Raw genomic sequence first — 14,399 nt, 5'->3', positions numbered from 1 at the left:
GTGTTGATGCATTAAGTAACCCAGTGGTCAGAAACCCTGGTCCTGGAAAGTTTCAATTGGCTGTCTTAGCTCTTAAACACCTGAGACAACTAGGCTAGGGCATTGATTAAATGAATAGATGGACAGTTCTGTGCTGGGCTAGAATAAACCCATGCACACCCTGTATCTCTGCAGATCTACCCCACTAGAACGTTGCATACCAAAAATATGTTGAAAATGAATGTATTGTATTAATATTTTGCTGCAATGTAATACAACTCTCCAGGTATGTACTTTACATATGAAGTAGGTTGAAGAAGATTACCTTCAATTTACTAAACTTGTGTTGTTGGTTAATTGAATTTTGTAGAATTTCAACGAAACATGATTTAATAAAATAATGTCATTTATGGGTTCTAAATACTTACAAACATATAAATAACAAAATACACTATGTCAGAGCATATTTCAGAGAGGTTATGTCTACTTGATAGGAATGTCAGGGTAATCAATGGATGTGAATGGACAAGAAAGTGTGCTTGGTGAAATCCACCTGTTGCAAAAGTATGTTTGAGAGGAATTCAGTTAGTCCCTAGTCTCTGAGTATATGTCCTGTTCTTTCAAGATATAATCCAACCTAATCAGTTGACAATGCAACCAATATAATACTCATAAGGTAGCAAATCAATTAGCATCATTAGGAAAGGATGTCAAAGGATGCCCGTGCTTACCTGAACATAATACGCCACACGTCAAACAGAGGAGAAGTACACACGCCAACTGTGCCTGCATCTTGGAGAAAATCCCACACTCTGAATCCAGCTAGCTAAGCAGGACCCAAGTCCATAGGGTTAGGGGTCAGATGCAGAAAGAGAGAGAGAGATGGAGGTGGAGAAGGAGGAGAAGGAGTGTACTCACTCAGTCTGTTTATCCCTGTGTTCTCTTTTTCCTGTCAGTGACAGTGTGACTGAGTCCTCCCGGCTTTAGGTAGAGTGAAGGAAGTGAAGAACACTGGGCTCCATTCCCTCAGTATATAAGAGGTAGAATGATGTCAGAGGACCACTCTCTCACCCCCCCCCCCCGCCTTCATCCTCCGTCCCCCTCCACTCTCCCCCTTTCTCTCTCTCTCAACACCCTCTCCCCCTCTTTCTCAACCCACGAGCCCCAGCGCTGTGTCATCATGACATCAGACGTCACCCCTGTGTCACACATCAAGGTTTGGCGTCATACAACTTCTAGATGTGGTTATTTTCATATTTGGTTATTTTTATTACTTCAGCGTGGGTAGATTGATTGGTTTCCTGATTTGTTTGTGAAGGCGAGCTGTGTGTATGAAGCTGAGGATCCCCTGTCTCACTGGGATTCAGGGACACACTCTCAGGGCTCTACAAATACTCTATAAACCCCAATATTTTTCTAACAGTTATTTCTATGTGTTTTAGCTGGTGTCTAAATGATGATTTAGTGGTGTCTCATCAAGCCTAGTTCAATGTAGTAAAATGAAAGTTGTATCACTCTTCTTACCTTGAGACCAGATGCTTTGAAGTTATTACTATGGGTATAGAGAGTTTTATTATAGGATTATTTCCACCATATTCAACTATCAAGCAAAATGTGTGTGATTATTATAGTATATTGTTTTCTTATTTATTTATTTTTAACGATTCCATTGTCATACATTTGAAATAAATATAGACATTATTTGGGTAATAACCATTTTGTGTAATAATATATTAACAACTGCTATCAAAAACCATAGGCTACTGGTAATCCCAAACAGCGATGAATTATAGTCTAATTGTACCATACATAGGTCATGCTATCTTGATGAAAATGCACTCCCGCTAGACGTCAGTCTCAAGCAAATGATGGCTACTTGCTCTTCCATCGCGCATTCATATGCTGCCTAGTGGGCTGCAATAAATGACTGAATTGTGGGAAACCATTAATGATGCCACCAAAACGACTATTCTCAAGTGAACACAGGGGTGAAATAGTCCATATATGAAAAACATGAACGCATGAATGATTTGTTCTCTCTAACAGAAATGGGAATATCGATATTCCCAATGTATATCAAAGAAAGTTACACAGAAAAAAACAGATATTGTCTTCTGTTCTGTCCACTTTTAAAATGACAAATGTATACTTTGATGTGTTGGCCATTATAAAATAACAGTTTTGAACGCGCAGAATAAGTGCGGCTGAGATTTACGCATCCATTTTTGGATAAACGCCACCCTCAGTTTTACGATGGGGCGGCCTCTCACTGAAGTGCGCTATGACAAGAGTTCCGATTTGGGACAGTGTTCAACTTTTTGGTGAGTGACAAACCTACACCAGTTTGAGAAAAAGTCACGGACGTCCGGCCATGCAGTGACTGTAACCCATTTTTGGCCTCATTTTGGATAATTGTGTTATAGTTGCTATGGCTCCATTCGGGAAGAACTTTCTGAAAGCGCGTTTGAAAAACAGGTAATTGTTTATATTCTTTTTTTTCGTTCTCACCTGTTGCTTTCAGAACTGTAGAATACTGTATATGAGGCACATTTAACATGTGGCGGAGGGAACTTATGCTCCTCTGCCGGGTGCTAAACATTCCTTATTTTACGCACATAATTGATTTATGCATCTGACCAAAAAGACCACCAATGTGGCTGTTCAACAATTCAGCTCTCATTTCCGAATCTATTCATGTGAGAGAAAACAGCAACGGCTATTTTCGCATTTCATCCAGACTCTGATACACTGTAACTCTTTAGCATGTTCTCCAGCTCAGTGAAGGGAAATGGTGCCATTTTTTGTTGTTGAAATTGTGGGAGGTTTTTGTAAGCAGGTGAAATGGCCATTTTAATGTTGTATGTAGACTGTGTGTGTGTGTGTGTGTGTGTGTGTGTGTGTGTGTGTGGTGATGGGAAAGTGTGGCTGTCAATACATCTAAGTTAGACCAACTCTATACACTAGATGAACAGATGACTGTTAGCAGACTCCTATCACTCAGTCTGACAAATTATACCTGGCATGACAGTAGTGACATTTGAGGGGGGTCATAACATGGTAATAACATAAGAACACATACATTTCAGACCATGAATAACACCTACCTCAGTACTTTGTAAACTCTTGCCTAGGTTTGTTTTGACACTCAAGGCCGTGTCACATCAGCTATTACTAGGGTTCATTTAACATTGTGCACTGGAGAAAATGTCTGACATGGAATTCTTATCATTATCTCATGCATTATAATTATATAATTAAAATAAAATACTCCTGGTAAAATATCCCTGTAGACTTTGGTGTGAGGTTTTAGGCCAGACAGAAAGACATAAGATGGAATCAAATAAGAGTTGACCTGCTCTTAAGATGCAGACTAGTCTGTAATTAAACCTAAGATAGTTTTTCATAAAACGTTTCTACCCGAGAGACTGTTTAGTGGGAGAGAGCATTCCTGGTTCAAGTTTAGAGGGATCCTGTCATCGACACTTGTATAATTTGCTTGAGCAATTTCCTTAAGTGGCTCGGTTCCCTTTTTGATGTTTCATGGCCCTAGATGGCCTTTGAAAGGTGTTAAAAAATTGATTTATTGTTTAGCCACGAGCGATGCTGGGTCAAATAAATAATTGTTTGTTGTTAAGATACCTAAATGCAAGCATTTGATGTGGTTTATCTAAAACCACCATCTAATGCCTCCCTGCTTAATGGACATGTTGCATGTTGTCATGGTATAGGCTAGTCCACATCTAGGATGCAAAGCTCCGATCTACTCCAGTATCTTTAAAAAAATGTATAGAGAAAAATGTTTTAATAGCTTTTGTTTGGCTGAATTAACTTTGTTATGGCTGACATAACCTTAGTGATGAGAAAATATAGATATGCAGTTTTATGTCGGTCGAAGCGAAGGAAAACATATTTACACATTTCTTCAGGCATTCATCGCTAACCCTGATTGTGGCAGTGGCACCAGTCTGACACTAATGTATTTTCATTGCACACACAGCTGACGACAAGTGAAGTATTTATCTGTCTAGTCCAACTGTCTTTGATAACTTCAAACAGTCTCAGCTCAAGTTGCCTCAGTAGGTAATTTTTTCATGTTGTGTAGTAATTACCCAGCAGCTTGGCCAACTATAATTATCTCACGTTTTCAGATCTCTAGATATGTCAATGGTGACTTTACTTTAAGACTAGCTAACAATTGAAGTTGTGTTGCAAGGATATACACCAAGTTGGATTTATTCCTTAAGATTGGCTTAGATATACCTTAAAGGGGAAAATATATTCAGTATGATATGCTGTAGCTGTATTCTATGTTAGAATATGTAGATAGACAGGAAGCTTGGTTATGTTCAGCTGGATCAAAATAATGTACCCTGAAGGTCAGACAATTCAGATTTGACCCTTTGAAACATGTAGATCACGTGTCAAACACAATCCACAGAGGGCCGAGTGTCTGCAGGCTTTCTCTCATTCTACATTTTAGTCATTTAGCAGACGCTCTTATCCAGAGCGACTTACAGTTAGTGAGTGCATACATTTTTCATACTGGCCCCCCGTGGGAATCGAACCCACAACCCTGGCGTTGCAAGCGCCATTCTCTACCAACTGAGCTACAGTTGTACTTGATTGATTAATTAAGGTTACTGATTAGTAAGGAACTCCCCTCACCTGGTTTTCTAGGTCTTAATTGGACACAAATTTAAAGAAGAAACCAAAAACCAGCAGACACTCGGCCCTCCATGGAATGAGTTTGACACCCCTGATGTAGATAGACAGGAATCTTGGTTATGTTCAGCTGGATCAAAACAATTTACCCTGAGAGTCAGACAATTCAGATTTGACCCTTTGAAACAGTCAGAAAAAAACATACATTCCTTTAAAAATGGATGCCACTTCTTTTCACAACCATATGATACAGTAAGGATTAGGGGAAGGGTGTAGATTATTTGGTATTTTCTCCCAGATGCCTATCTGACTGGGAGTCATCCTCAGAGATTAACGAAACCAGATAGAGAAGTGATGTTATTTCCTTCCAAATCCCTCATCCTCTTTAGATAAGAGCCAGGAACTGGGAGCCTCTCCAGCCTGCATCGCAAATGGCAACCTATTCCCTATTTAGTGCACTACTTTTGACCAGGGCCAATAGGGTAGGCTGCCATTTGGGACACAGACGACCTAGTCTCCTCCAGTTTCGTCCCTTGATAGTAGCCCTCCACATGGGTATTTGTGTTAGAGAAACTGCCTGTGGGACATGGCCTTAAACAAACAGGATTAACCCCACTTACTGTACAGTACAGTATTCGCTCCCATTTACTATGGGCTTTCTTTTATTGAATGGATGGGCTTTGATTACATATGAAAAATGAGGATGGTTTCTAGTATCTTTAGAAGGATTTAGAGGTGAAACTGTCTGGTGCATTCACTCTACTACAACTCTTTCAAGAACCGTTCCTGTCTTACTCTTCAGGCTCTGTTACTTTGTTACGTACTTTGAATATGGATGTGAAGCAACATAACACCGTTCCGTTTATTCCATTCCAGCCATTACAATTAGCCCTTCCTCCTATAGCTCCTTCCACCAGCCTCCACTGATAGGATAACAACAGCTCAACAAATGTTTACGTTCATAGTATCACAGATTGGCAACTGTCACATAATATTAATGTATCTATGTTTCCCTGTTTTTCTAGTTGATAGTGTCACTCAGTCAACACGTTGTGACACAGAGGAGCGCTAATAATTTGGTCTCACTTGTTGGGACTTGTTCAAACTTTAAACCAAAAGCATGTGATTCTTCAGAGTACATTTGCCAAGGGTGGTTTTTAAATTGATGAGATTGTTTGTACTGTATTAAATTACATTTTATGATATGTCTTAGGGAACAAGAAGCGCTCTAGCAATGTGATTGTGGCATGAGCTACGAATACTGTGGTGTTCCAACGTAGATGACAGAAACACACAAACCTGGTAGTTTAATGGAATAAGGTTTCTCCTCCACCACAGGCTTTTATGTACTTCCAACATCTACCCTTTAAGTTCACACAGGGGTCAAGTGTGCTTGCTCAAGTTTCTGTAGATTACTCAGCATTTAGCTCCATATGCAATAAGGAATTATTGAATGATACAGATTTATTTGACATCAGCAATGACATTGAGTAGGACATAGAACCTACATGTATGTAGACTTTGATTGTGTGTAGTTTGTATTCAGTTTTTTTTTACGATTGGCACGCTCAAGTTCATCAGCACATTCATGTACATTTCTATCATAAAGTACTGTATATCATTAAGTTTATCAATGTAGGCGCCCACATACGTTCCTGCCCCAAACCATAACATATTCCCTAGCTATGCACATGAAGTGAAACACCAGTTCACAGCCCTCATGAATGTATTGGCTTTGATTAAATCAGCCCAATGGTCCATGCAGTCTTTGTATTTGTCCAGGCAGGGAGTTGGCTCGACAGCAGCGGAGGAGACAAACCATTCCCAGTGTTACACAGTGTGTACTTCTACTGTTGGCACCAGTTCACTGTTATCTTATCACCAGTTAAGTGTAAACATGGTTGTCCTCAAGAGTGAGAGAGAGCAAGTTGTACTGTCCTCTTCTCCTCACTGAGACAGAACACGTTTTGACACAGGTCTCTGCTTCGGGTGCTGCCTCAAACGTAAGTGGGAAAAAAGGCCAGCTAACTATGCCACTAACCATGATGTGAATATGTATCAGTGCCGGATGGGGACTATTCCCAACACAGTTAATTTGACATCCATAGTCCAGACATGTGGAGACATACTTACACAATATACCCATATTCGTTGCTCACGTTACAGTAGGTGCGCACCTCATGTTCCATATTTACACAGCTCCAGTTATGGAATTCATGTTTTCCTCCTCCCTGTACATAGACTAGCATTCTGGCAGGAAGTGGCAGGATGTTGCCGTTGTTCCACTGATTGTGGCCCTGCAGGACAAACACAGGTGCTTCCCTTCCTCTAGTGTTCTGGCTTCCTGTGACTTCCTGCACAGCTGAGGGTTTAGGTCAGCTGGCCCACCATAACACTAATTGGATGTGTGTATGTGTGAATGTGTCTATGCAACTTTTCTATGTTTTTTAAATGTATTTTTCAGTTAATTTTTGGGAAAAGGCTGCGTATGCTATTTTGTCAAATCCTCAAATACGTGAATTAATTATGTTAAATGCACTAGTTTAACTATGATTGATGTTGACATTTTGTTAATGTATTTACACCACTGATAAGAGTTTGACACCTCCATGGGAGTGTGCAGTCCTATATCCACCATACTCTACTGTTCTCCTCAATGAGACAGGAGTGTGCAGTCCTATATCCACCATACTCTACTGTTCTCCTCAATGAGACAGGAGTGTGCAGTCCTATATCCACCATACTCTACTGTTCTCCTCAATGAGACAGGAGAACGCAGTCCTATATCCACCATACTCTACTGTTCTCCTCAATGAGACAGGAGAACGCAGTCCTATATCCACCATACTCTACTGTTCTCCTCAATGAGACAGGAGAACGCAGTCCTATATCCACCATACTCTACTGTTCTCCTCAATGAGACAGGAGTGTGCAGTCCTATATCCACCATACTCTACTGTTCTCCTCAATGAGACAGGAGTGTGCAGTCCTATATCCACCATACTCTACTGTTCTCCTCAATGAGACAGGAGAACGCAGTCCTATATCCACCATACTCTACTGTTCTCCTCAATGAGACAGGAGTGTGCAGTCCTATATCCACCATACTCTACTGTTCTCCTCAATGAGACAGGAGTGTGCAGTCCTATATCCACCATACTCTACTGTTCTCCTCAATGAGACAGGAGTGTGCAGTCCTATATCCACCATACTCTACTGTTCTCCTCAATGAGACAGGAGTGTGCAGTCCTATATCCACCATACTCTACTGTTCTCCTCAATGAGACAGGAGTGTGCAGTCCTATATCCACCATACTCTACTGTTCTCCTCAATGAGACAGGAGAACGCAGTCCTATATCCACCATACTCTACTGTTCTCCTCAATGAGACAGGAGAACGCAGTCCTATATCCACCATACTCTACTGTTCTCCTCAATGAGACAGGAGTGTGCAGTCCTATATCCACCATACTCTACTGTTCTCCTCAATGAGACAGGAGTGTGCAGTCCTATATCCACCATACTCTACTGTTCTCCTCAATGAGACAGGAGAACGCAGTCCTATATCCACCATACTCTACTGTTCTCCTCAATGAGACAGGAGTGTGCAGTCCTATATCCACCATACTCTACTGTTCTCCTCAATGAGACAGGAGTGTGCAGTCCTATATCCACCATACTCTACTGTTCTCCTCAATGAGACAGGAGAACGCAGTCCTATATCCACCATACTCTACTGTTCTCCTCAATGAGACAGGAGTGTGCAGTCCTATATCCACCATACTCTACTGTTCTCCTCAATGAGACAGGAGAACGCAGTCCTATATCCACCATACTCTACTGTTCTCCTCAATGAGACAGGAGAACGCAGTCCTATATCCACCATACTCTACTGTTCTCCTCATTGAGACAGGAGTGTGCAGTCCTATATCCACCATACTCTACTGTTCTCCTCAATGAGACAGGAGAACGCAGTCCTATATCCACCATACTCTACTGTTCTCCTCAATGAGACAGGAGTGTGCAGTCCTATATCCACCATACTCTACTGTTCTCCTCAATGAGACAGGAGTGTGCAGTCCTATATCCACCATACTCTACTGTTCTCCTCAATGAGACAGGAGTGTGCAGTCCTATATCCACCATACTCTACTGTTCTCCTCAATGAGACAGGAGTGTGCAGTCCTATATCCACCATACTCTACTGTTCTCCTCAATGAGACAGGAGAACGCAGTCCTATATCCACCATACTCTACTGTTCTCCTCAATGAGACAGGAGTGTGCAGTCCTATATCCACCATACTCTACTGTTCTCCTCAATGAGACAGGAGTGTGCAGTCCTATATCCACCATACTCTACTGTTCTCCTCAATGAGACAGGAGTGTGCAGTCCTATATCCACCATACTCTACTGTTCTCCTCAATGAGACAGGAGTGTGCAGTCCTATATCCACCATACTCTACTGTTCTCCTCAATGAGACAGGAGTGCGCAGTCCTATATCCACCATACTCTACTGTTCTCCTCAATGAGACAGGAGAACGCAGTCCTATATCCACCATACTCTACTGTTCTCCTCAATGAGACAGGAGTGTGCAGTCCTATATCCACCATACTCTACTGTTCTCCTCAATGAGACAGGAGTGTGCAGTCCTATATCCACCATACTCTACTGTTCTCCTCAATGAGACAGGAGTGTGCAGTCCTATATCCACCATACTCTACTGTTCTCCTCAATGAGACAGGAGAACGCAGTCCTATATCCACCATACTCTACTGTTCTCCTCAATGAGACAGGAGAACGCAGTCCTATATCCACCATACTCTACTGTTCTCCTCAATGAGACAGGAGAACGCAGTCTTTACATTTCGAGAGACTGAAGAGAGTCTCCAACTTCTCAAGTTACTGAGTGCTCCTTGGGTTTCCAAGGGAAGAGGTGGAGGAATGGTTTGGTCAAAGTCGTCATGGTGATTGTCTGTGAATGCTGGAGGCGTGTCGAGGAGATTGTTTTCCCTCTCTCTGCATAGCTCAGGTATTTGCATGCCCTGTTCGTCTCCAAGGGTCTCCATAACCATTAACCAACCTGTTGCATTGTTGCATACATATTGCATTCCTCAGGTCTCGTTCAGCTCAGAGTTGACACAATGCTCCACCTGTGTGTTTTTACGCCCATTGGAAACCGTAACACTACGTGGTGATATCGCATTGTAAATCAGCTTAACCCAACACTTCACGGGGAGCTAAGCTAGGGGGGGATTGGTTTTTCCATTGAACTCTTTTTGAATGAAGTTGTTTATTGTACATTTCTCCCTTCACTGACTGTACAGTAGACATGTGCGTCAGATGCGTGTTAGCGTCTGTCGTTCTGAACAGGTGACTACTGTTGGCTATGTCATCCAGGGGCCACTCTGAAACTTTGTTCGTGCCTGGTAGAGGGATGATTGACATTGCCTCCAGGATGCCTGAAAAGCTTGATGTTGGCCAAACCTGGCTTTTGTGGTCAGAGAAGGTTATCTCTCCGCAAACAGATAGAGCAGATATAGACTAAGATACCCTTTTATCCAACAGTCAGAAAATGGAGTCAGTACCAGAGACCAAGACTAGGACGAGACTCTCACCATATCAGACCCAAAAACCATGTGTGGTATGATCTATGATCTCATGGAATGAAAGAATGAAAGCCACACAATGAGAACGATATGGATACTTTGGTACTGGAATGGTGCAGGATCTGGCCTTTGGACATATGATACAGTTATAGGACTTATAGGACATATTAGATGTTCTTATGTGAGATATTATATTAAATGTCTAGGGACATTAGCCTGAAACATATTAGCCAGTCAGCTACTGTTGAGCTACTGAAGACATCCAATATGAACTTTACCATGTATAAAACATTACAAAGTTCAGTGCCTTGTACTGCAACAGAATTGCCATGTCACAAAACGCTATCTGGTCATTACGTTTGATTGTTGCTTAATGTGATTAATTTTGTAGGTATCTGTCCTGCATTGCGTCGTTTGATCTGAACTGGATGGATGTTAGGTGGCTCTGGTACATGGTTCATGGTTCATGGCCCATGGCTCTGGGTTTTTCCCATCATGGAAAGGAGACAACGGAATGAAACATTGAGTTAAATAAGGAATATAATCAAAAGCCTATTTTGGAGGCGATTTTTTGATCAGGTTTTTATGGAAATGAGGACTTTGGAGTTTAAATATCTCAGAATGGAATCATTAAGTGATCATGTCTGATGAGTAAGAGGATGAGTAACTATTAAATAGAATCAGAATCGGAGTGCTGAGCAAATTGAGTGACTACGTTTTCTGCTCATCGACTGCCTTGATGGAAGACCACCAACCAACCATAGGATGTGCTTTTTCCCAAAGCTATTAGGATAATGAAATGACACGTCAAAAAACCAGGTTTATCCATAATTGCACATCATTAAATTTTGGGACATTTCATGCTGTTCAATGGTTATTTCAATTATACCCATTGATGTCTGACACACTGTATAACCTAGTCTTACCATATCAGAACCTGATGACTATTCAAACTCGTTTTGTATTTGTCTTTTTTCTAGGGCGGAAGACAAAGACGACAAGGAAACTGTGCCAGGAAAGGAGATCCAGGTGTCGGTGTGCGATGAGGAGAAGGTGGTGTGCGGTGTCACCAAACACACAACGTGTGCTGACATAGTGCAGGCCTTGCTGGATGACCACAAGACCATCCCTGAGAGCAAGAGGCTTCTGCACGGCGACCCCAAAGACTTCTGCCTGCTAGAGCGCTGGAAAGGCTTTGAGAGGGCTCTGCCCCCGTTAACCCGCATCCTCAGGCTATGGAACGCCTGGGGAGACCAACGACTGTTCATCCAGTTCACCCTGGTCAAGGCCAGCGATTTTGTACCCCAAGCAGGAGGCAAGAAGGGGGCCAAATCGAAGGGGGCTAAGGGGGCTAAAAGATGGGAGCAAGGCCCAGCCCAGTACTCCCAGTCGCTGCCAGTGGAGAGGCAGAAACGGATGGTGAAGAAGGCCTTCAGGAAGCTGGAGAAGATCCATAAGGAGAAGAGGGTAGTGGGATCTTCTCCGGGCAGAGAGGAGATAGACAGGATGGTTCAGCTGCTTATCCAACAGGATCACACCATCCGGCATCAGATCCAGAGGATGAGGGAGCTGGACTGTGAGATGGAACGCTTCAAGATGGAGCTGCAGGGAGGACAACAGGATACAGAGCCTCTCCATGAGGGATTCTCCTCACTCTCCCCAATCTCCTTCCCACACAGCCACAACCAGAGCCTGGACAGCCAGCCAGGGGTCTCAGAGCAGGAGCTGCTGCAGGAGTGCCTGTATACTAGTGACGGGGTGGCCCAGTTGGAGATGCAGCTGCTCAGGCACGAGGAACTTATAGCCCAGCTGTCCCAGGACATCGACGTAGAGCTGGCGAGGGCCATGTTAGTGTTGCCGGAGGTCCCAGACAAGGATACTCAGTTACAGGGGGCAACGGCAGGCTCTGGGGTCACTTCCGACCCAGACCAGTCCTGGGAAGCGGCAGAACTAGAGAGACTGCAGGCCGAACTGAGGCTTAGCCTGTACACCGGTGTGTCCCTTCACACCCAAACGGCCGAGCTGGAGAAGGAGCTGAAGCGCTATGAATCCACACTACTCTCCAAGGACCAGGAGTGCTGGCAGCTGACTTCCCAGCTGAGCACACTGCAGGTGGGGGACAGCGTGCAGGAAATGCCCAGGCTTGGGACAATGAAAGGCCCGGCCCCGTGCACTGTTCCACAGGCAGTGAGACTGAAACACAGCCTGTCCCCTACAGATGTTACAGACACAGACTCAGACACAGGGATCAGCTCCACACACAGTCAGGACTCACTGTCTCCCTGCCTGGACATGATCCTGCCACCGCTGGACACTGATGTCTGAGATGTCTGCCTCTCTGGATTCACCTCAGAAGGCAATAGACAATCCCGATATTTGCCTGGTGCATTAATTTGAAACTGTATTAATCAGTGAGTTACACCGACACATTTGCTACTTCAATGTTAATAGTAATTTCTTACTATTCCTACTTTTGATGTGCCCATTGTTTGACACTTCATTAAGTATTGATAGATTAACCAAAACACAAAACACAAAATGATTGTTTTATATTAAAACATTCAGCAGACTTTTGTAGATGTAGAATTGTACAACTCTGCCTTTGTTATAAACTGTAAAGGATAATATTTTCATATTTTCTTCATAAGCTATTTGATGATATAATGTCACACTGAGATTCATCAAAATGACAAAAGAAAAATTAGATGTAAGGGAAAACTATATTTATTTGTGTTCTTGTTTTGGAGCATTAGACTATTTGTTAAACTGTATGTTTATAGACATTCCAAAAGCATATAAAGCCAAACTAGACATTTCTCAATCTGTGTGCCGCTAGTGACTATCATTCATATAAAATGAAAGCCATTTAAGCTAAAAAAATTAAAGTGCATTCTTTACTGCAACAATAAAGGCACGTTTTTTAACAATGCTTAACATTTCTCTAAAACTCCATTAGTGATTCCATCGATTCCACTGGAGATGGTTGCTAGGCAGGCACAAACTAAAGCATGCACTCTTCTCTTGTCAAGGTATTTCTTGGTTGTTGTTTTTTCAAGGTATTGCTGACAGAGGTAACATAGTGTATTCTGGGCAAACCAGGGCTGGTGGTGGAAAAGCAGGGGATATCTATTTCACACACTAATTGCCTGCTTCTCCCCTTCTCTAAGCCTCTAAGTAGCTCTGGCAAGCATGAAAGAGACTGAACATTACAATGTGGAAGGCCCTGTCGCTGGTGCCTTGCCCGTCTCGTTGGATGAACAAGGGGCTAGTTAGTGTGTAGTGCTTTAAGCAGGCGGTTTAGCCCAAATTGGATGAAAATCAGATACCTCTGAATTTATTTTCTGATGTCAATAGATATCCCAGATCTTACAGATGTTGGAGACGATATTGCACAACAGAATAAAAGAGGTCACCTTGTTAGCTGTCTATTGTTCTTATGAACGACTAGTTAATACAATGTACTGTAGGGGCACTCTGTTTCTGTGATTTGGTAACAATCCTTGCGCTGATTACTTTCCCTGACCCTCTGTACTAACCATTAAAGGGATAAAAAAATACATGTTTTCCACTTATAGTACCCCGGCTGCTGTTGGCAGATTTTAGTGCATATTTGGCTTATTTTGTGAATTTCAGCTTCCTTTGGCAAGCACATGGACCAAAGATGAAAAGAAGCCAACAGGGCACATCATAGCTTGTTCTTAATAGAATTAAAAGGTTCTCAAAGTGTATTTGTGGGCTGCACATTACTGGCCAATATCCCAGAGGGCCAAGCAAAGAGCCAGGACTTAGATTGGGTCCCATGATGTCACCTGTAAGAGTAGTGAGTTTACCTGTCTACATCAGATCAGCAGGAGATGAAAGCCTCGCAAAATGACAATTAAAGTACTACTGTATTTTTTTCTTCCTGTTGTGGCAACCTCAGCGTTAGCAATTACTACAGGCCAGTTTGGACAAACAGTTATTTGTGGATTAGGATGGTATTGGGTTGGGAATGATGCTAAAGACATCAATGGCTGAGTCACAAACTAAACATACTGAGATGTACAGTATGTTTAAGCAATAAAGCCCGAGGGGGTGTGGTATATGGGCAATATACCACGGCTAAGGGCTGTTCTTATGCACAACGCAACGCGGAGTACCTGGACACA

General features: G+C 42.6%; 2 protein-coding genes across 3 annotated transcripts in view; one reads left to right on the top strand and one right to left on the bottom strand.

Moving 5' to 3' along the window:
• The window catches only part of LOC121531292 (neurotensin/neuromedin N-like), an 8,231-nt gene extending 7,260 nt beyond the window's left edge, over positions 1 to 971 (bottom strand). Inside the window, exons 1-2 of one of the 2 annotated variants that reach the window (XM_041836532.2) lie at positions 898 to 971; positions 711 to 805 (exon numbers count right to left, since the gene is read on the bottom strand). In XM_041836532.2, coding sequence (XP_041692466.2) covers positions 711 to 771 — 61 coding nt within the window. In that variant the 5' untranslated portion in view covers positions 772 to 805; positions 898 to 971. Of the gene's footprint in view, positions 1 to 710 lie in introns of both variants that reach the window. The other variant, XM_041836531.2, reaches the window with a different exon arrangement.
• Positions 972 to 2,314: 1,343 nt separating this feature from the next.
• Positions 2,315 to 13,180, top strand: rassf9 (Ras association domain family member 9). Its single transcript, XM_041837024.1, has 2 exons — positions 2,315 to 2,454; positions 11,232 to 13,180. Exons 1-2 carry the CDS (start codon positions 2,408 to 2,410, stop codon positions 12,574 to 12,576), a joined length of 1,392 nt encoding a protein of 463 aa, XP_041692958.1. The 5' UTR covers positions 2,315 to 2,407; the 3' UTR covers positions 12,577 to 13,180.
• The last annotated feature ends 1,219 nt before the right edge of the window (positions 13,181 to 14,399 follow it).

This window comes from Coregonus clupeaformis, chromosome 19 (assembly GCF_020615455.1).
Source record: "Coregonus clupeaformis isolate EN_2021a chromosome 19, ASM2061545v1, whole genome shotgun sequence".
Lineage (NCBI taxonomy): Eukaryota > Metazoa > Chordata > Actinopteri > Salmoniformes > Salmonidae > Coregonus > Coregonus clupeaformis.
Note: the sequence above shows the minus strand (reverse complement) of the source record. Positions and strands in the feature narration are given on the sequence as shown.

What these genes read in the sequence shown, in the direction of transcription:
- rassf9 (XM_041837024.1), top strand. Translation starts at nt 2,408, where the DNA reads ATGGCTCCATTCGGGAAGAACTTTCTGAAAGCGCGTTTGAAAAACAG. An exon ending in AAAGCGCGTTTGAAAAACAG is followed by an intron (nt 2,455 to 11,231) that starts GTAATTGTTTAT and finishes TCTTTTTTCTAG; the next exon opens with GGCGGAAGACAAAGACGACA.